Source organism: Poeciliopsis prolifica, unplaced genomic scaffold (genome assembly GCF_027474105.1).
Source record: "Poeciliopsis prolifica strain line A6 unplaced genomic scaffold, Auburn_PproV2 SCAFFOLD040, whole genome shotgun sequence".
Taxonomy (NCBI): domain Eukaryota; kingdom Metazoa; phylum Chordata; class Actinopteri; order Cyprinodontiformes; family Poeciliidae; genus Poeciliopsis; species Poeciliopsis prolifica.
Window position 1 is genome coordinate 4,572,067 of NW_026562415.1, and position 19,772 is coordinate 4,591,838.

Sequence of the window (19,772 nt, forward strand, 5' to 3'; positions counted from 1 at the left end):
GCCTCAATTGTCAGGGGTTTGCAGACGCCAGTGCCATGTCCTGTGCATTTAGCCCATCAGCTCCAGCAGGCCATTATGGACATTTACAACGGATGTCACCTGCACAAATAAAGAAGGGGGACCCATTGTTGAAGCTGACAATGCAACACGTTTGCTGCCATTTGGGCCCGCACAGGAGACTCATCATTCACAGGGAGTGACGTTTTTACTGCTCTTTTCCTGTGGAGATAAAGTTTTACGGCTGACAGATGACAACAATTCTCGCTAAAGGGAGGAAAGTAGCGGCTAATGCGTGCGAGTGCGCGCGATGCAAGAAAACAGAAGATGGACTTTCACCTAATGCAGTTGCACTAATGATTCTCAATATAAAGAGTGCGTCAACAACCAGAGATCATTCGAGACTGAACCTGAGCCAATCCAATCCAACATCCACGATGTCTGAGATAATGCAAGAGTCTGTGTGCTAAAAGGGGTTTCTCCTGAGTCGCTGTCGGGGAATAAAAATGCTAAATCCCCTACAGAGACGGCTTTTAAGTGGAGACAAAGAACGTACAGATGCCTGAACCTGACACACATCCGTACAGAGACACCGCTGAGTCTCAGTCTTTCTGTGCATCTGCTCCCACTTCAGATGTTCATGAAGACGTTTTCACCTTTTGAAGTTGACATTTTCATCATGATAGATCCGTCATAGTAGAAAAGAAACTATAAAGGGAATATTTGGAAAATCTGCCATCTTGAGTTCCCGCTAAACTTTAATTTGATGTCTATTTTGAGGCCACCTCATCCCTGTGGGAAAGAAAAAAAATATCTACCAAAAATATGATTGTAACATTAACACTATTAGTATATGCAGTACTGCAGTATGTGTTGGTATTGCTGTTAGTCTAAATAGACCCAGAAATGAAAAATTTTGAGCCTTGTCCTTTTATGGAGTGTTTTAAAACGTATGTATCTTCCGCCATTTGTTTTCTTATTATCAGAGGATAATGAGAAAGATGTATGCATTTTATCTGATGGCAATGGCAGTGATGCTTATAGATGGCAATGTGGAGATGCTGCACACAGTGCTGCCATGCGAAGTCACTCAGGAGGAGGCAAAGTAGATGCTCTCATTGGCTATAATGGCTGCATTATTACTGCAGACGCCATTCTGTGGAGAGACAAACTATGTAAATTGCGGGTCAAGGTGTTTCCATTGCTCACTTTTTCCTCCCTCACCTGACAAGCTTCACATTCATCCTTTGTCAAGCTAGCAGAGTACATTTACTTCATGGCCTACTGCGTGGCAGATAAGTCTTGGAGTCTCAGAGTTTGAGCCAGCAGATGAGATTTCTCTGTTTGAGGAGCGCTGCTTTTTTTTTACTTCCATCAAACAAAAGACATTTTACATCTGGTCTTTCTAAATTGATTGTGATTTCAAGTTTTCTTGGCTGTCTTTGTCAAATTTGTAATTTACTTACTTGGCAAACAGAATATTGGAAGCACCATTGTGGTCAACGTGGTTGACGTTGGTTCAAATTGCAAATAACACAGTGTGAGCGATTGTTGACATGTTAATATGAGAGTAGTTGGAGCACATTTCAGCTTAAGTTGCAAATGGTTTTCATGTTCACCATTATCACACTGCCATCTCCTTTGATAGAACTATTTTTGCATTTTTTTTAACCTAATGCTCATTTAAAGATAAACGATGCCTCAAACATAAAATTGTATGCAAAATATTACTGCTGTTGATTTAAGCTGTGGTCGTCTGGAGTTTGCATAACAATCCTGTGCTTGCACAAACTGAGTACTCTGGTTGCCTTCTGCATTTTGCATGCAAAGTCTTTCATCTTATGTGCTTGTGTTAGGCCTGTGATCGGCTGCCAACCTGTTCTCAGTTTACCCCTCCTTCCACTATTTGCTGCCAAGATAGACTCCACTTCCACAGCAATCACGGGCAGGACAAAATGGAGCAAAAAAGATGAGTCCCAAGAAATTTTTCTTGGCTTTGAGAACAATACCTGGCAAAGATCACTGAAAAATATTCAATTGTCGACTCCTCGTGTCATATTTTTATATGTCATGGATTTAAAAAATAAAAGCATGTGAAGCACATCTTGATTGATCATATGTCAGTGACTTGTAAAACAAAAACAATGTAAAGAGCAAATGAATAATCAATTTTCAACAACTGAAGCTACAGATTATCTGAGTAAAGGTGAAGGTACAAAACAGTTCAGTTAATACATTTGGAAAACATATTTGTAGGCATGTTATTGAAACAGAAAACAGAATCTTCAAAAATACAACTTACCACGTACATTTATTTATCATACAGGACGTTTCTGACAATCAATCTTCCAACAGTGTTGCTGTCAATAAATAACCTGGCTAAAATGCTAATTATATTATTAATATTCTGAAAACCCTAGCAATGGTCTGACAAAACCCAGAGAAGACGATTTGTAATTGCTATTTCTCACACAGTGAACCAGGCAATAAACTCTGTAGAAGAGGCAATTACTTACTTATCTGACACTGCAGCCTATTTCTGTCACAGAACCAGCTAGAGGAAGCAGGGAACATGGTCCTCAAGGCTGCTAACCAGGTTAGCAGCATTATTAACAAAACCCAGCACCACACTGCAAGATTTGTCAGGAAGATTTAGTGGAGGGTGCCTCCAAACCCCAGGAGCCATCTGAAGAGGCTTCTTGCTCTGCTCTGTGGGACTCAAATCTTCTGGGGCTTCTCGGGTTTGAGCGAACTGGTAGGTTAACCAGGGGTCTGGGCAAAGATGATTCATGGCTCATGCTGATTACTTTGCATATGGACTGGTTTTTGCATTTTTCCTGGCAGTATTTTAAAGACCTGCTGCTGTTTAATGACAATTCGTGGTTTATTAATTTACATTTATATCTTGCTCAACTACAGCAGATGCACCATGTGGACAATGGGGCTAATTCAGAGTAAGGAAATCTGGGGCTAAAAGGGTTGAAAAGACTTGATAATGATGCAATGAGGGTATAGAAACCACAAGCAAGCCCACTTTGAGCATTAAGGGCCTCAACGTGATTGCAAAATCCATCTTTGTGTTCCCACCATTGCAGGTTGATCAAATGGAGGATATCTAATATGTAAATAACTGGGTGTATGCTACCACAACAAGGGAGCTTATTTACTCCATCAAACATCTGAGACTGGAAATATTTTTGGTGTCTGCTAAGACATGGAAGTTAGAAAACCAACGGTGTAAAACGAAGTTCATCCTCTTCAGTCCTCTGTTTCCATCAAGACCCGGTCTCTACTGCACCCAGTGAAGAGATAAATTCAGTTTATGGACAGTCCATTACTTCGTTCCAATGAAGCATGTTCACATTAGCCTATACTTTGACAAGATTTCAGTAACAGACAGTACGAAAGACAGACAAGTCCACAGCATCACTGATACCCCACTTTTCTCAACCAATGGATTGCAAGGCTATTCTGCATCTGGTCTCCTTTGTCCCCATCACATGAACAGTTTGTTTCTGAGGTTTTCAAAAAAAGGTGCAGTAGGCACAATATAATAAATTAGCAAAAAACAAAATTATAGAGATGGGTTCATACTAGCCTGGTCATTGCCTTCCTGTGCAATTCTACTTTCGCTTGATTCTGATTGTCTCCGATCAATTTTTGACCGGGCCAATCACCAAACAGAAGAAGTTGTGATCGATTACGACAATTTTCTGCATTGTTTTAGAATTGTGTCTGTAGTTTTAGAAATGGCAGTGGAGGAACTGAATGACATAACAATGGCATCGACTACGATTAACCCAAAGTTTTCTTGATGTTTCTGCTCTTATGCAACATTGCAATGTCCCCACTTCTCTTGGTGTACATTAAAATCCCATTCACTTAAATGAGTAAGATGGGCAAAACTCCAAACTTTTCCAATGACTAATTCAACAGTCTATTTTGTCCTGAAACGTCAATGCTGTCTACAAAAGTACAATGACTGACAAGAGAACTGATTTATTTGACTTTTCCACCGTTATAGTTAATTGTACAGAGCATTTGCTAATTTGAGCTAGATGTCTACTTTTTATAGTCAAGAAAATTGTGCTCCAACATTTGCATTATAAAAATAACCACCAATGTAGAGATAGATATGTGATCTTTTAATGTACACAGTCCCGTACTGAAGGGAATGCACAAAAATGAGGTTTGAATTGAACACTCAGCTGCATAAAAACACTCATTTTCAAGATATTTTTGTCCACAGGAAAACAAATACTAAGCAGACAAATTGCTGTGTTCTAAGTCAGACAAATGATGTATTCACAAGAAGAACCAGACTGAGGTTGTAAATAAAACCCAAAGGAGCCATCACAACAGGGTTGTTTAATATACTTCCCTGAAGAAAGAATACCTCCCCCTTGTAGTAGAAGGACTCACCTTTGTGTGACTGCTGTGGTTGTTTGTAAATGTTAGCAATATTGATTTTTTTTTTTTTTTTTTGCTGCTATTTGCTGAATTTTCTCGGGCGGAGTAATTTGTTTATCAGGAAGGAGGTAAAATAGGAGGAAGAAACAGGTAATAGACGTGGGAAAGATAAAAGCCACTCAGAGAGAGAGAGAGTGAGAAAGAGAGAGAGAGAGATGCTGAGAGCGGCTGCAGATATTACAGACATGTCATTTAGAAACTAAAAGGAAAATTGGAAATGCATGATAAGATTTCCAGATGGCAAGAGTACATAAAATAATGAAAAAGACACAAGTGACAATGTGTTATCTTGCAATAAAATGGGCGTGCCTCTGTTCAAGTAAAGAAAAAAAAATGTCTCTGAGATCGGAAACTGTACCTGAGGCAACGGCTGATGTCACGCAGGTACACTGCCATCTGGTGACTGAATTTCTACTTCATTTCATTTCTAGATTTTATGATATTTTTTATTTTCATTTTATTTTACTGAAAATTCTTCAAATCCACACACCTTCAAATACTCTACACTAAATGTTGCATTTTAAAAATTTAGCTGAACTGCATAATTCAGTGATTTATAAACAATATCTGTGAACATATTCCTGTCTTTACTGGTTTCCTCAGCCGCTCTCTAACAATATCTTACCACTGTGTTGTTCAGCTAATTATTGCTGAGTTGCTTTCTCCTTTGTTACTGTATTTTGAGTACTCAACTATAATACAACTTTTACACGCGTCCCTTCTACAGCACACATGTATAAAATGGCTAATTTCCCTCATTAGCAGTCATTCAGATCTGCAAAACAGTCAAAAGCGTAATAATTTTAAAGGCTTGCAACCGCCTTGTCAAAAAAATGCGATGCAGTCGCATTTTATTGAGCTGCAGCATATTATTAAAAAATATGTTTTTTTCACATTTGCTAAAGCTGTCACCATGTCGTGGTAGTTTAAGAAACAGATAATCTGTGAATAGATCAGTCTCTCCCACCTCTTCCCTTGGCTGCTACTTACCAAGAACAACCAATCAGAGCCAGGAAAGCAGTCTTAACGCTGTCAATTAATCTCACTCACTCACTGCTAAATGTGCCAAAGGAACGCTTTATGAAGATTGTTTGAATTTCTGTGAGTGATAAATAAATTATTTTTGCTGTGTAGTTGTAAAAAGAGTGAAGGCAAGAAAAATCCACATGGATTGAACCCAGTGATGCTCACCTTTTTCACTGGGACAGGGAGGAGTGATGCAGGTATCTGGGCTAGAGCTGCTGCTGTCTGACTCATCTGTTGCTAAGTGTGGTAAGAGGTACAGGTACAAGTTAAATATATGAATATTCCTTCATTCATTACATGCCAGTAAAATGGAGGCAAACAGTAGTCTGTAGCTACTATGCTAACTGTGCTAAATAGTTGACAATCTCAGTCTACCCACCTCTCTTGGAGAAAATCCGGGCTATAAATTGACACTCTTGTTTTTTCTCTCTCTCCTTTTGAAAACCCAATTTTGTTATTTTTCTTGGCAGCACAGTAATTGCTTCAGTCGTTCTTGTCTTCTACTGACTGCTGTTGACCATGAAGATCCCGGGGGGTGTTCAATGCAAATATGGATGTGTGCTTTTTGGTCGGGGAGTGGTAACATTCAATTTTTACTGCGAAAGCAATTTTAAAAACACTTTATGATTAATTTTGTAATTGACAGGGCCCCCAGTTTTTTTTATATTTCTATAAGAAAAAAAATGTGGGAGGGCTCCTGTCAAAGCCTAAATATTAAAAATTGACCTGTATGAAAATGTAATTTCAAAAATGTGCTTCCACTGTTTGCTAATCTGTTAAATACTTGCTTCATTTTGGCATAAAATAAATAAAATATATAATTTTGCTAGAATCTATATTGGTCTAAAGCTTAAAAATAAAGTAAAAATCAACATGGTATATATATTGGAGAGTTTTATTGTTTGTTTGTTTTTAATCAAGGTTATCATACAGTTAGTCTTATACTAACTAGTAAATAACTATTTTATGGTCTGTGGGTGAGATTGCAAATATTGTATTGAAATTTGTTTTCTGAGATTCCACATTTCTTTTTTTTTCATTGAGTCCTATCTTTACCAAACATATTTGGTTTTTACATTTTCAGTCAATTATAATGTGCTGAACCTCAAACCAGGCATCTTGAGGTGAGCACAGAATATCATAAAATAACATCAAGCCTGTTGAAATCTGTTTAATAGTTTTCCAGCTTTACATAAAGGAAAGTGGCATTACGATACATATATAGCTGTACATCAGTCAAACTCCCTGTACATGAGTTTAATGTTGTAATATGTGCAAAAAAACTGCTGGGTTTATGCTGTTTGGATAGACAGCGTTAAATATTGTGACCTAATATTGTGGGCTGCAGAGAGAGGGAAGCTTGTTATTCTTCTCAGTCCACCATTTCGAACCAAACAAACATAATAAACTTAATGTCAGTGAGTTGGTCAAATAGAGAAAAAGTCTGTCTACCTAAGATAATGCTGACCCTTAAAATTCTGAGGAGATACAAGAACAAGCTATTGCTCACTATTGTTGCTACTCCAATGCCAACTCTTCAATAAGAAAAGCAGTTATTGGCTGTTACTAGAAAATAATAATCATTTAGACTAGCAGCTTGGCTCTGTCTGCAGCTGAGAGGGACTGTTCCATGAGAACTAGTTCGCCAGTGAATGGTTTGGAAGTGGCAACCACAGTGTGTTCATAAAAGTAAAATTAAAGTGACTCAATAGTTTTAAAAGAAAGCATTGGTAGATTTGTTGCATGTTTTATTTCGCTGAGAGACGTTTTCTCTTGTTAAACGCAGAGAAAACGTCTGTAAGTTGGTAAAACTGTGTGGTGTTTGCATGTCTTCCCTGTGAATGTGTGGCTTTTCTGGTGGGAATTCTGGCCTCACACAAACCTCTGAAACTTTTCCATGTTCAATGCAGAACTTGGTTAGAAAAATATGCCAAATTAGACTGTTTGTATCCCAGCAGTTTTTAAAATATATCAATACCAGCATGGATTGTGTTCTGCTAGTGAATAACTCAGACCACATACCACCCTTACATAAAATGTCTAAGATTTTTTTCAACAAAGGCAAATAGATAAATAAAATATACATATAAAAGTTGATTGCGTTTTATAAAAAGCAAAACAAATGAATCAAATCACTTTGTACATAAAACTTTTTGTTTTCTAATATCAGTGATTGTTTTTGTAATCTACAAATGGTTTGTAATGTTTTGAGTGCAAGCTCCATTTCAACAATAAAAAAAACACAATAAATAAGTAGAAGAATCACAAGAACAAGTGTATTTTGTGCAGCGTAGTGGCCTTTCTAAACATTTATTTCATTCTAAGTGGTGTTTTAAACATCGGCTCAAGGAGAAAAGCGTCTCTGCGTTTTAAACATTTTTGATCTCGTGTTTCAAAAAAAATCTCACTTTTCCTTTTAGATATTACGCTGTTGTTTTTGTACAGTACATGGTCCAGAATAAGTGCCAGCAATCCATTTTAATTTGGGAATCAAAAATCTTCAGTGTATTGTCATAAATACTGTAAAACCAGATACTAGTTACTGAACTACCATGTAAAGATTTCTCTAGACAACTCAATCATCTGCTAGGTCCGATTATTTTCCTTCCAAAGTCCATTATATACAATATATTTGCTTCATTCTAAAATTTACAAACCTGTAATACACAGCGCCAGCAGCAACAAGGATAAGAAACTGATTGTGGGTGTGGTCAGAGATGCTTTACCTGGAAAAAAACCCAAAACATTAAAATAGTTAATGATAAAAACAACTTTAAGTTTATTTAATAACCCACTATTATCCTAATTCTTACCCTTAATACTTATCATCCTGACTGGGCCATCTCCCCCTTCGTAGCGACCACGAACCATCAGTTCATAGTCTCCAAGCTGAGGCATTGGGAAGTCCATAAAGTGCCAGCCAGTGATGTAGACCTTCCCGTAGATGTACCCCGTCTTTCTAAACATGACCTGACAAAGAAATGAACCCCAGTTTATTTCAGCCATAAAACCTGAAGGCATTCTTACTATAGAGGTGAAACAACACTAGCTGCACCCACCTTGTAGTACAGGGGGAAAGAAACATTCCCAAACCAGTCATACGGGATATGATCCCACCACACGTACAACCATTGTCCTGTCCAGGTAACGTAGCGCCACATTCTGGGAGGCTCAGAGGGAGCTGCGGAGAAACAGTTTACTTATTTTAAAAGTTTACGTACGCAATATTACAGATCTCATTGTCCGTTTTCATGTCGCTCTTACGTGGCCTCTTTGTGAACATCTCACAGTGTTCACCGGGCGGTCCAAGACCTGCTCCGTTGAACGCCCGGACCTCAATGAGGTAGTGCGAATCTGGCAGCATGTTTTCCAGCCGGGTCTGATTGACTGTAGCTGGAACGAATATGCGATTTGCCCCGGGCTCTGGATCGTCATACTTTCTCCAGTATTTGATCTATGAAGTAGGATACATTTTTGTAAGTCTTGTGTTTTTTATTTTTGTGGATAGCATGGCAGATACAGGTAACAACTTGGCAAATACTGATAAAGTGAAGAGAGGTAGAAACTTGGATGCAAGTGTCTCTGGTAGTGTCAACACAGGCTGACATTGATGTAAAGGGCAAACAAAATATCTTGAAAAACAAATTCATATGAGTTTGCATTTACTTTATCACATGCTATATGAAAAAAAAATCAAATATGGCTACAGTTATTAAAAAAAGATGATCAACTACGTATATTTTCTACATATACCGCAGTCTAAATAATTAAATTTTTTGAAAATTGTCTGGAAACCAAAATCAACAGAACAAAAATCTTGCTTTAATGTACATCTGTAATTTGAAAAGATCTGTCAACATCCTTAATAATGTAATTTCCATACTTACATGACATCTCATGGTAAGACATTTATTTGAATAAATTCCATGTAAAGCAAACTTTAAAATTTATTTTTGAAGACTTGTATAGGTTTGTACCTTGAAGGAAAATAACAATCCTGTCATTCAAGATATTCCTCTTGTTCACAGAGCACCAAATTCATATTGAACATTTTGATCTCCTAACAGGTCATTAATTATAGTCCTTATTCCATTAGGTAACACTGCAAATTTGACTGTTGAGGTCTGTAGATATTATCTATTTTTAAAACAAATTCAAATATTTTCTGCCGGGTTATTTTTAGCTGATCTAGTTTTAAAGAAATGAGAGGAAAACCTCCCTACCTGGTATCCCTCAATGTACTGCTGCAGGCCGGTTCCAGTGTCAACTACAGGCAGCCACCAAACCACAGCTTCAGTGGAAGACACGGGCCTGGCGTAGACATCTGTGGGAGGTTCTATTGGAACTGAGTGACCAGAAAAAATATATTTTAATTTACAACACTTCTAAAATTATACTGTGCACTAGAAATTGAGATTAAATGTCATTAGAAACTGATAAGGCGTATAATCAAATACAAATTCTTACCATCTCTTGGATAATAGATGACCTTGGTGAGGCTGTACGGTCCATCTCCTTTAACATTGAATGACTTTATCTTCACCTGGAACTCTCGCACCAGAAAGTCCTCATCGGTCGGAATGAAGTAGGAGTCTCTGTGAACGTGTCGTCTCGTCTCGGGGTCCGAGATGGTTTCATAAAACCAGTCGTAGGCATTGTGAGGCTTTAACGCAACAATGTACCCAAATTTCTTGCCATAGAAATACCAGGGCTGAACAGGCTGACAATTGCCAAATAAAAAGAAATCCATGTTCATTAGAAACAGAGAGGAGACATGAATTTAACTCGTGAATTTGGAAGCTTACGTTCCACGTGATGACAATCTCGCCATTTCTTCCTCCATATCCTGCCAAGTCTGTGGGAGAAACGACTGGAGCTGCACAAAAAAAGCGGCCTTTTGTTAGTTTTTGCTAAAAATTTGCCTCATGGCACAATCATACATAAAACAATTCTCAATGTACTTACGGGCATCCCAGGTTTTGATCTTAAGGGAAGGTATACTGGCCTCCCCGGAGCCGTACTCATTGGTGGCGATGATCCTGAACTGGTACTCCATCCAAGGGTATAAGTCTGTGATGTCTGCTTTCTCCAGAGTGCCATCGAGAACGGATGGAGCTGAGGGACACAATTAATGACAGCTTAAAATTTGTTTGAACTAAAGCTTGTACTGAAACTGCATTCATTGCTGTTGGTCGTCTTTGGAGCAAGATGGCCCTCTGCTGGCCTAAATCGGGACTCACATGTGCTGGCATTCCTCCAGTCGTCTTCATTCAAAGCCCAGAAGTGTTTGGTCTGAACAGTGTAGTACAGGATGGGGCTGTTGTGCTCAGCTGGTTTGGACCACAAAAGTTTCACCCAGGTGTCGCCAATCTCCTCGATCCGGAGCACACCGGGAGGCCCGGGTACACCTGGAGGTTCCACGTGCAATTGATTTAAATCACTAGTGCAAACGTCAGATAGTGGTCTCGGTTATTATTTTCATGCACTGGCTTACCTACGACTTTCAGGTCAGCATAAGCGGTGTCGTCATCCACCACGGTTTGAGCGGTGCAAGTGTAGCGGCCTTCATGCCAAATCTGCGCATTTTTTATCCTCAAGTCACCAACTCCATCTTCGCTCTGATCAACACAAAAAATAATGGATCTCAGGAAAGTTCCAATTGTGAAACATGTTTTCAATAATTACATCCAAATAATATATTTATATAAAATAATAATTCTTCTCAAGGTTGAAAAAATTATTAAAATGTTGACTTACCATTACTCGCTCATAGTGTTCCCACTCGGCATTGAAGTCAATGACTCTGAAGTCAATGGCCCAGATAAAAGTGATGTCCAGCATGGGGTCGTACGAAGCAGCGCAGTGAAGAATCACCTCGTCTCCAACTCGAACTTCAGAGTCTTCGGGTGCTACGGTTAAACTTGTTGGCTCTGAAAATAATTTAAAAAAAACTGATCCCACGTCCAAATCATCATGGACAACAATAAGGAACTACAGCATTGTAAGTGAGTATAAACATGCATTTTATTTTTATCGTTTGCCTTTTTCATCTTAAGGTTATATGTCATACATAGCAGTGGACAATGAGAAATTTTACTAAGTATTTATTCTTTCTTTTATACCAAACACACCTGAAAGTGTGTGTTTTTAATAGCTCAAACTTATTCCTGATTTTGGGGTATTAACACACTTCTGATTAACTTAAATAGCAAGAATTGAAGTGGCTAAATCTTCTTTCCCAATTGAGCCATTCTTCAATAAAGCCAGGAATGACTTACTTATTATTCCTGGATATGCTAATCAGTTAAAAAGTGAAGCACAAATTTTAAAATGTCTCCGTTCCGTTAATTTTACTTGAATGGTTGGCAATGGCAAATGTCACACATGTAAATTTCAGTAAATAAGAAAAGCATTTTTATTTTCTTTAATGTGAAATGTTTTCCATGAATGTAAATGAAAAAAAACATTAAAAAAACTCCAAAGGACTTCAAAACCTTAAAAAAAATTAACTTTTTTGACATAAAATCACAAATTTCAACTTTTTTAGACAACAGAACTGGAGACAGTAAGCTCTCATAACATTTTGTATAAAACAAGACATATTTTGACATGCTGTAAACATGCCCACGTGACGGTGACTTTACATAATTTCCTTTTAACTGTCTGCAAAACTAAAAAAAGACCTTAGAAAGGTTCTGACTAAAGTTATTCTAAGTTTCAAGGTTTTATGGGGTTTTTTAAAATAAAAACTAGTTAGTTTTAAAGGCAATAATTGTACTAAAAAACAACAAAAAGTGGAATAGATCTGGGACTATGAATGTTGCTACTATGATGCAGCTAACCTGTGATGGTAAGATATCCTGAACTGTCGGCTTTCCCTCTGTCATTCTCGGCGAAGCAGGTGTAAAGGCCTTCGTCATTTTTGGTGGCGTTGCGGATCTCCAGGCTCCCATCGAACATGACAGAAACACTGAAAGCAAGCAGAATCATGTCTGTTGAATAGAAAGTTGTTTGTTACTTCTCTGTTTCATAGGGAAATTGCTTCTGCTCACCGTGAACTGTTGAAGAGGACCTCTTTGCCCTTCGTCCAGGTGAATCGAGGCTTCGGAGCGGCTCTCGGCTTGCACTCTATTACCACGCGTCTGTCTCTGGCTCCAAGGAGATACTTCTTTACTGGGTTGAGCTCGAATGTAGGAGCCCAGGCTGGTGGGAGATAGTAGATGGGAATTTCAGTTTAAAAACTGTTGTCCCCCCCAAAAAAAAGAAAGAAAGAATTGGTACCTACCAACAACTCGTAGCTCAGCGTTGGCATATTTGATGCCCCAGTAATTCTCAGCAATGCACTGGTACATCCCAGAGTCATCAAAAGTTAGACTGGAAAACTTCAGCTCGCCTTTGCCATACTAGAGAAACAACATGCCAGAGAGGAGTGCAGTTTTGTGGAAAACAATGACAGTTCAGATGACACAAATTGTTTAAGAAAAAGCTTACAAAGAGATTTTTACCATATATCCATCTTTGTACCAACGGATGAAAGGGAAAGGTTTTCCTGAAGCCACGCAGCGCATTGTGTGTTCAGATCCAATGTCCACTTGAGTGTTGTTGATTGTTTCTGCCCATTCAGGTGCAGCTACATGAAGATAACAACTATTATGATTATTATTTGCAGAAATGCAAACAAAGGTGAACATTTAACATGACTTACACTCCACATAAAGCCAGTTTTTATGCCAGTCCTTTCCTTTGGTGTTGATGGCTTCACATTCGTATGAGCCAACATCCTCATACTGAACATTGTACAGATGAAGCACAGCGCCTGATTCACTGATCTCATGATTCGCAGGGAGGTCAGTGGCGTCCACCTTCCTCCACACAATATGTGGGATGGGACTGAGTGAGCATGGCAGTAAACAAAGACAGGGACTCAATACTTAGGGAACAGTATTTACTTTTATCACATTGCAAACGCATTTACAGCATTTGACATTCTTTACTATTAAGTCAACAATTAGAAATTATTTTTTGCAACATTTTTAGTGGTTTTAGAGCATCTTTTTCAAAAACTATAACTGCTTATCTATAGACTAGAGTAGACTAAGGCCTTCCATAGCTCAGTGTTTTAACTTTGTGACTAACCTTAATTTATTTGCAAGTGCTCTGCTGATTTTTATAGTGTTACAAAAGTTTACCCAGAAAGCTTTAAAAACATACTTTCCAAGAGCAAAGCACTCCAACGTAATATTGGAGGCCAGCATTGCAGTGGTGTCTGGAAACTTCACCCTAATGTCAGCTGGGTATTTTCTCTCCTCACCTGGACAAAAAAAAGAACCAAACAAAAAAAACTGACAAATATGAATGACGCTGAACATTAAACTTTTTTATTTCAACCTGCCACAGATTATGACTAACCGTCTTCTGGAGGTAAAGGGATGAGTGGGATGAACTTGGAGTAGACGCTCTTTCCTATGATAGGACTGGAGACGAAGCAGGAGTAGTTTCCAGCATCCTGAGCTTCAACCTTTGCGATGTACAAGTTCCCCGTCTTCTGGGAGACGAACCGACGGCGGTCTGTGGGCAGGAATACTGGGAACTCGTTGAAGATCCAGCGATAGCTTACTTCCTCTGAAAATAACAACATAGATGAGTGGGTAAAGTGAAATTTGGACGTCTAAACAAACGTTTTTGACAAATCTTAATTTTTTAGACCCATGAAGAGTGTATACATACGTGGCCAGGATTTTGGTGGGACACACAGCAGAACTGCTCCCTGGCCTTCTTTGACATACACTGGTTCCCTTTCCTCATCAGGAAATTCCTCAATATCTACATGAGAAAATAAAACAAACAAAAACAATAATAATAATGATTAAATTAGCTGCTAAACAAGCTTTGGACTAATTTGACCATCTTTCAAAGCCAACTTAATAACATAGATTATTAGTTATATAATTTATTTCTGTGCTCACATCCAAACTTGATTCGGGCCTCCTTGCTGAGAACAGTGCCATAGATATTACGGGCCACACACGTGTACGTGCCAGCGTGTTTCTTCTGGATCGGGTTGGTGATAACCAGGTTTCCTCCAACTAGGCTGTAGTGTTCATCGGGTTGCTCCATCAGCTTGATCTCCCAGTTATCCCGGCGCCACCTGTGCAGGAAAATACCATTCATGTGGCGTGCGGACCAGAAATGCTGTGCACAAAGAAATGTCCTCCTTACCTGTACGTAGCTGGAGGATTTGCACGGGCCCTGCAGTTCATGGAGATCCTCTTATCGGGTGAGTCATCGGTGTAGACCACATCCATAGGCTCTTCTTCAAAAATGGGACCATAACCTGTGGCATCCTCTGAGACAATGTAAGAAAATATGTTAGTTTGTGTTTAAAAACCTCACCGAATAAGCCTTGGCGTTTTAAACTCACCTCCATATATTCTGGGTTCACCAAATAAGACCGCCACTAATCAGGAAGAAACATTGAAACATTGTCATGATCCCTGACGATGAGAATGCAATCTGTTTCATCAATGTAGTTTTAGTCTTACATGTGACGGACATGGAGGAGAAGAGGCCCAGCAGTAATAAAGGTGTGGAAGCCATGATGGTCAGCAAGGAGAGTCTGTGCAACCGAGTAAGTTAGATGGATGGAAAGACGGGGGCAAGGAAGGAGGACGGACAGGACATGAACTGGGGTGGGCTGAGAGAGACCAAAACAGAAGACATTTGCATTCACTTGAGCATCAAGAAATGTGATTTTGTCCAGAGAGATAGGTACTGTTTGACATCTTAAATTGGATCTATTTTGAGTCAGTAAATGTATCATACCCAAACGCTACGAGGTGTGGAAGATGTTATAAGGGGATGAAGACTGAATAAACTTATCATTTCTGAATAAATAGTTCTACATTTTTTTTTTCATCATTTACATGTATTCTCTGTATTATGTAACATGTTGGATTTGGACATTTCAGCAGGCTTTTGCAAAATTAAGGTTTGTGTGGGAAAGTCAGATTTAGCAATAAAGTAGCTCTAGTTATAGTACAAGATACTAAAACTAAATTAGAATTTGGATGTACTTTGCCTTTTTTTTAAATAATAGTGAAGCCTTTTTTTTTGCAGAAACTAATCTCTTGCACACAACACATTGGTGAAAGCATTTAATGACTGCATTATAGCAGGAACTGGGGACAATGTTTAGATGTTTTTTCTTGTCAAGAAACCAGAATTAACAATCTGCAACAACTGGTCAAATTGAACAAAAATCTGAAATCATCAACAGAATTCTGATTATTGCATCTCGAATTTTGTCCCATTGTGGTTGACTGTTTAATCATCATACTTATATGAACCTGCACATGTGCAAGCAGGGCGATATGTGAGACTTTCCAGAACAGAAAAGCTCCAAGCTGACCCATCTATCTGCAGTCCTCCTAATAAGTATAAACGATTAAGGATGCCAGTGACTCAGCAGAAAAAAAAAACAGTACAGAGACACGCTTTCCTGAATCGCAACAATAAATCCCCATAAAGGCAAAACAGAAAGAATCTCTGCAGTATGCAATGTGTCTTGTTGTGTAATCACACAGTAAGAAAGAATCAGAGAGGCTGAGTTAGCGGTTTAAGATTAAAACAGATACAGAGGGAGCTGCTAAATATAGCAGAATGCAGAGTACAGGGAGAGGGCTCAACCTTCTGTGTGCAGACTCAAACATTACGCTGGAAAATTATACAGCTAAATATACAGAATGTAAACTGGAAACCTTTGCATCCACATCCCCTAGTATCTTCAAGAGAAAATATACAAACTACACTTCTGGTTGAAATGGATATCAAGTCAAGTAATTATTATTTTTTTGTTTGTTTTTTTGCTTGGCAGGTAATCGCCAACAAGAGATGTTTTGGGCCCTTCTGTGTAAAAATCCGAATCCTTGCTTGAATGATTAAGCATTTAATATAAAAGGAAAACACAGCAAGGATGGGAACAGATACCTCTTGGGTACACCATGTGTAGAAGGACACTGTGCCTGTATAAAATATTTACCTTCTTAGTACTTGTGTGTGTTTTTTGTCACATTCAAACTATCAAACAAGACAATGTACAAAAAAAGTCATTTTCAAATAATTTAAGTGAAAACAGCATCATTACTCAAAATACTTTCACAAAGGTCTTGGTGATTGTCATGATGTTGTTTGGTAAATGTGAGTTTTTGCTAATGTAATTCTAGCGTTTGAACTCTCCCATTTTCTTTAATCTATAAATATTGCTGAGGACCGCTGTGGCAATATTAGGTTATAATTGTTTGGGCACTTTTTCCTACCACAGATTTTCCCTCCACTTAACTTCCCTTTTTTATGCATGGTTACAGCGACAACATTTATTTTGTGGTTAACTTTCCTTGTGGAGGGGTGCTGGTAACTCTCCTATTAAAAATGTAACGTATCCAAAAGCACCTGTAATTCTTAAAATCAGATTTGGCTAAAATCAGTATCAACAGGTGAAAACGTTACAAAAATGAGACATCTTAAATGGTCCATAAAATTTTGATCTGCACACCTCCAATGTAGAACTCCAGAATGAGAGCAAAACTCCTGTTCAAGGAAAAGCAAAAAATATTACAAGGAGTGTTGAAATTTTGTGCAATGTCATTCCTTATTGGCCACAAATAACTATGAATGAGAAAATAATGTCAATAAAGCTCTTCACCAAGAAGAGCCATAGTTTAGAGGGAGTGCAACCCAATGCATAGGAGACCGGAGCTCTGGATCCGGAGGCAGTTCTGATGACTCAACACTAACATTGCTACGACACACAGCACTTAGCTGCATGTGTTGTGCCACTGCAAGTCAATATGCCCTCTGTCCACCTTCCGGACAGAGAGAAAGCATGAAACAGCAACGTCTCTTCAATCAGATCTCCTAAATGACAATGTGGTGTCACAAGACACGTCTCAATGATGCAAAAACCTTTAAATATCGTTTGATGGTTTATCTATCCCATTCTAGATCTATCTGATCAATTTTTTAGAGAGTGTTTTCATGGTTTCCCCTCTTTTGGTAATCCCATCACAGATCCTCTTTGGATTTCCTGCCAGGAAATTTAGGTCACATGTATTAAGCCAAGCCTACTGTTTCAGCCACTGGCTGAACGGTGATGTCTGCTGTGGCTTTGTGGATTCAGAGAATCACAGTCAGAACAATCTCTGAATTAAAAAAAAAAAAAATAGAGAGAGAGATTGTCCTCTGTAATCCTATATGCACAAGTCCTGATTTAAATATAGGATTTGGATATTAAAAAACCCTAAAAATATTATACTAACTACATTGTGTCGAGTGCTGAAGAACTTCCAGGAGACGCTATGCGTTTTCCTACCACAGGCAAAATAAGCAGAGGAATCACAGACTTTAACAGCAGAAATTCACAAGAAAACAAAAGTTTTTATAAAGCTAATTCAAACGAAAAATCAACTATTTCTACCTTGCATCCATCTAGACGGATGACGAGGCAGAAGAATCGGATCAGTATCCGATCAGAACACTATGGCAGACAATCATTAAAAAATTGGCCAGTGCTTTACTTTCTCTCTCTCTCTCTTTTTGTTTTTTGTCCCAATTAAGAAAAAAAAAACATTTTAGGAAATGATTTGTTATTGTTCATGTTATTTTTTTTTGTTATCTTAGTTGATCTACAAAAAGGGCTTTTGTGCATAAAAGTTAAACTATTTCCCAGGATTTTTTTTTTTACAGAAAGTAGCATAATGGTCATATGCAGCAGAACATGCATGGGCAATTCTGAAAGCGAGATATTGCATTTGTGTATAGACACTGAGGGAGTGGCCATGTAATCCTCGGATGCAGCTCCCTTCGCCCTTGCAGCGTCTGTCACTTTCACCTTGCGTTTCCGCCCTACCTTTACCATTACTTGTGTGTTTATTGAGAAGTCTGCGACTCCGACTACAGAATGACTCTTTTTTCCCCCTAATAGTTCAACGAGGCCGTCAGGATAAAAAAAAAGTAGCTGCGCAGCTTCTTACATCACCTCACCCTAATGACGCCGGAGCGGCACCGGTAATTCGTAGCTCTGCATTGCGGTACTTCCAGAGCCGGTCCACTTCAGCGCCACGGCGAGCCCGAAACACTCCGCCGAAATTAAGAGGCACGAAAGGCGAAGCGCGGTCGGTCTTACCTTCGAGACAGAAGGACTGGGAAGAAGAAGAAAAAAAAGACCCAACGAGAACAAGAAAAAAAAAAAAAAGGAAAAATCAGTCGCCTGTCTTCATGGCACTCGTGAACCCGAACCGCATCTCCCCCCAGAAACGAGCCCACCCGCCGGAACGTCCCGTTCAGGGTGAACTTTTCTATTGGCTGAAAGCGGCGCGTGAGGAGCGCGGCGACGCGGTGGCTGTGATTGGTCCAGGAGCAGGAGAGGATGGGAGGGATGCAGGAGAGACGCAGCTGCGCATCCCAGACAGGCAAGGACGTCATGGAGATGATGAAAACGGACAGAAGTATTTGCCCACCTGCGGATTTCCCCCCCACCCCCTGTCTTATATTGCTCTCTACTTTTACTTTGAGGTGGGGATGTCACACTTTAAAGTTTTTTACTAACATTTAGGGCGTAAATATTCTTTATTATGATCATCTTTTTCTTTAAGTTCTTAAAATCATCCGAAGACATGCTGATTTAAGATCCCATCCCACTGTTATAATGGACGGGTTCATGAACTCTGAAATAGCACCAAACCTGAATGACAATTGTTTCTTAATGGGTCACTATTGATGCGAAAATCACTCATGTTTTCATTCTTAAAAGAACATAAGTTAACATCTCTCAAAATGCTGCTCAATCTATAACCTAAAGGTGAAGTTTGTAAGATTGTAAACTTACTCAAACATGGTTGCCTTAAAGAATAAGGAAGAAAAGCATTAAGAAGTAAAGAAGGCCAACTGTGATTCTGAAAAAGCTGCAAAGACACAAAGTTTACGTAGAACAATCTGTGAACACATCGATTCTTTATGCAGTCGATAAATCTCGGCTTCATGGAAGAAGAAATGCATCGCAGTTGTGGAGGAAAACATACTGGATGTAAAAGACATCAGTCTAAAGGTGACGTTCACATTTTACCAGGAGAACAACATTAACTACACAGCCCGAGCTACAATGAAAGAGGTTCAAACTCACACTGTATTGACTATGTTGACAATGGTCCAATCAAAGTCCAGCCCTGATTTTACAAATTGAAAAGAAACGTTCAAACATGTAAAGATTGAATAGATACACTAGG

General features: G+C 38.8%; 1 protein-coding gene across 3 annotated transcripts; it reads right to left on the reverse strand.

Moving 5' to 3' along the window:
* Positions 1 to 6,649: 6,649 nt before the first annotated feature.
* cntn1b (contactin 1b) lies at positions 6,650 to 18,837 on the reverse strand. 3 transcript variants are annotated; one of them, XM_055054840.1, is made up of 24 exons: positions 18,674 to 18,837; positions 15,036 to 15,109; positions 14,915 to 14,950; positions 14,713 to 14,839; positions 14,460 to 14,641; positions 14,221 to 14,316; positions 13,903 to 14,115; positions 13,705 to 13,804; positions 13,199 to 13,383; positions 12,999 to 13,123; positions 12,779 to 12,896; positions 12,546 to 12,696; positions 12,336 to 12,463; positions 11,251 to 11,423; positions 10,988 to 11,111; positions 10,734 to 10,901; positions 10,459 to 10,608; positions 10,299 to 10,369; positions 9,961 to 10,213; positions 9,717 to 9,838; positions 8,758 to 8,947; positions 8,553 to 8,674; positions 8,307 to 8,463; positions 6,650 to 8,219 (listed from the first exon to the last, which is right to left on the reverse strand). In XM_055054840.1, the coding sequence occupies exons 2-24, from the start codon at positions 15,088 to 15,090 to the stop codon at positions 8,143 to 8,145; spliced, it is 3,123 nt and encodes a 1,040-aa protein (XP_054910815.1). In that variant the 5' UTR covers positions 15,091 to 15,109; positions 18,674 to 18,837; the 3' UTR covers positions 6,650 to 8,142. The 3 variants fall into 3 exon arrangements, with proteins under 3 accessions (XP_054910815.1, XP_054910814.1, XP_054910813.1); XM_055054839.1 differs by having other exon boundaries at positions 15,036 to 15,187; positions 18,674 to 18,763; XM_055054838.1 differs by lacking the exon at positions 18,674 to 18,837 and adding an exon at positions 18,532 to 18,647 and having other exon boundaries at positions 15,036 to 15,187.
* Between the last annotated feature and the right edge of the window lie 935 nt (positions 18,838 to 19,772).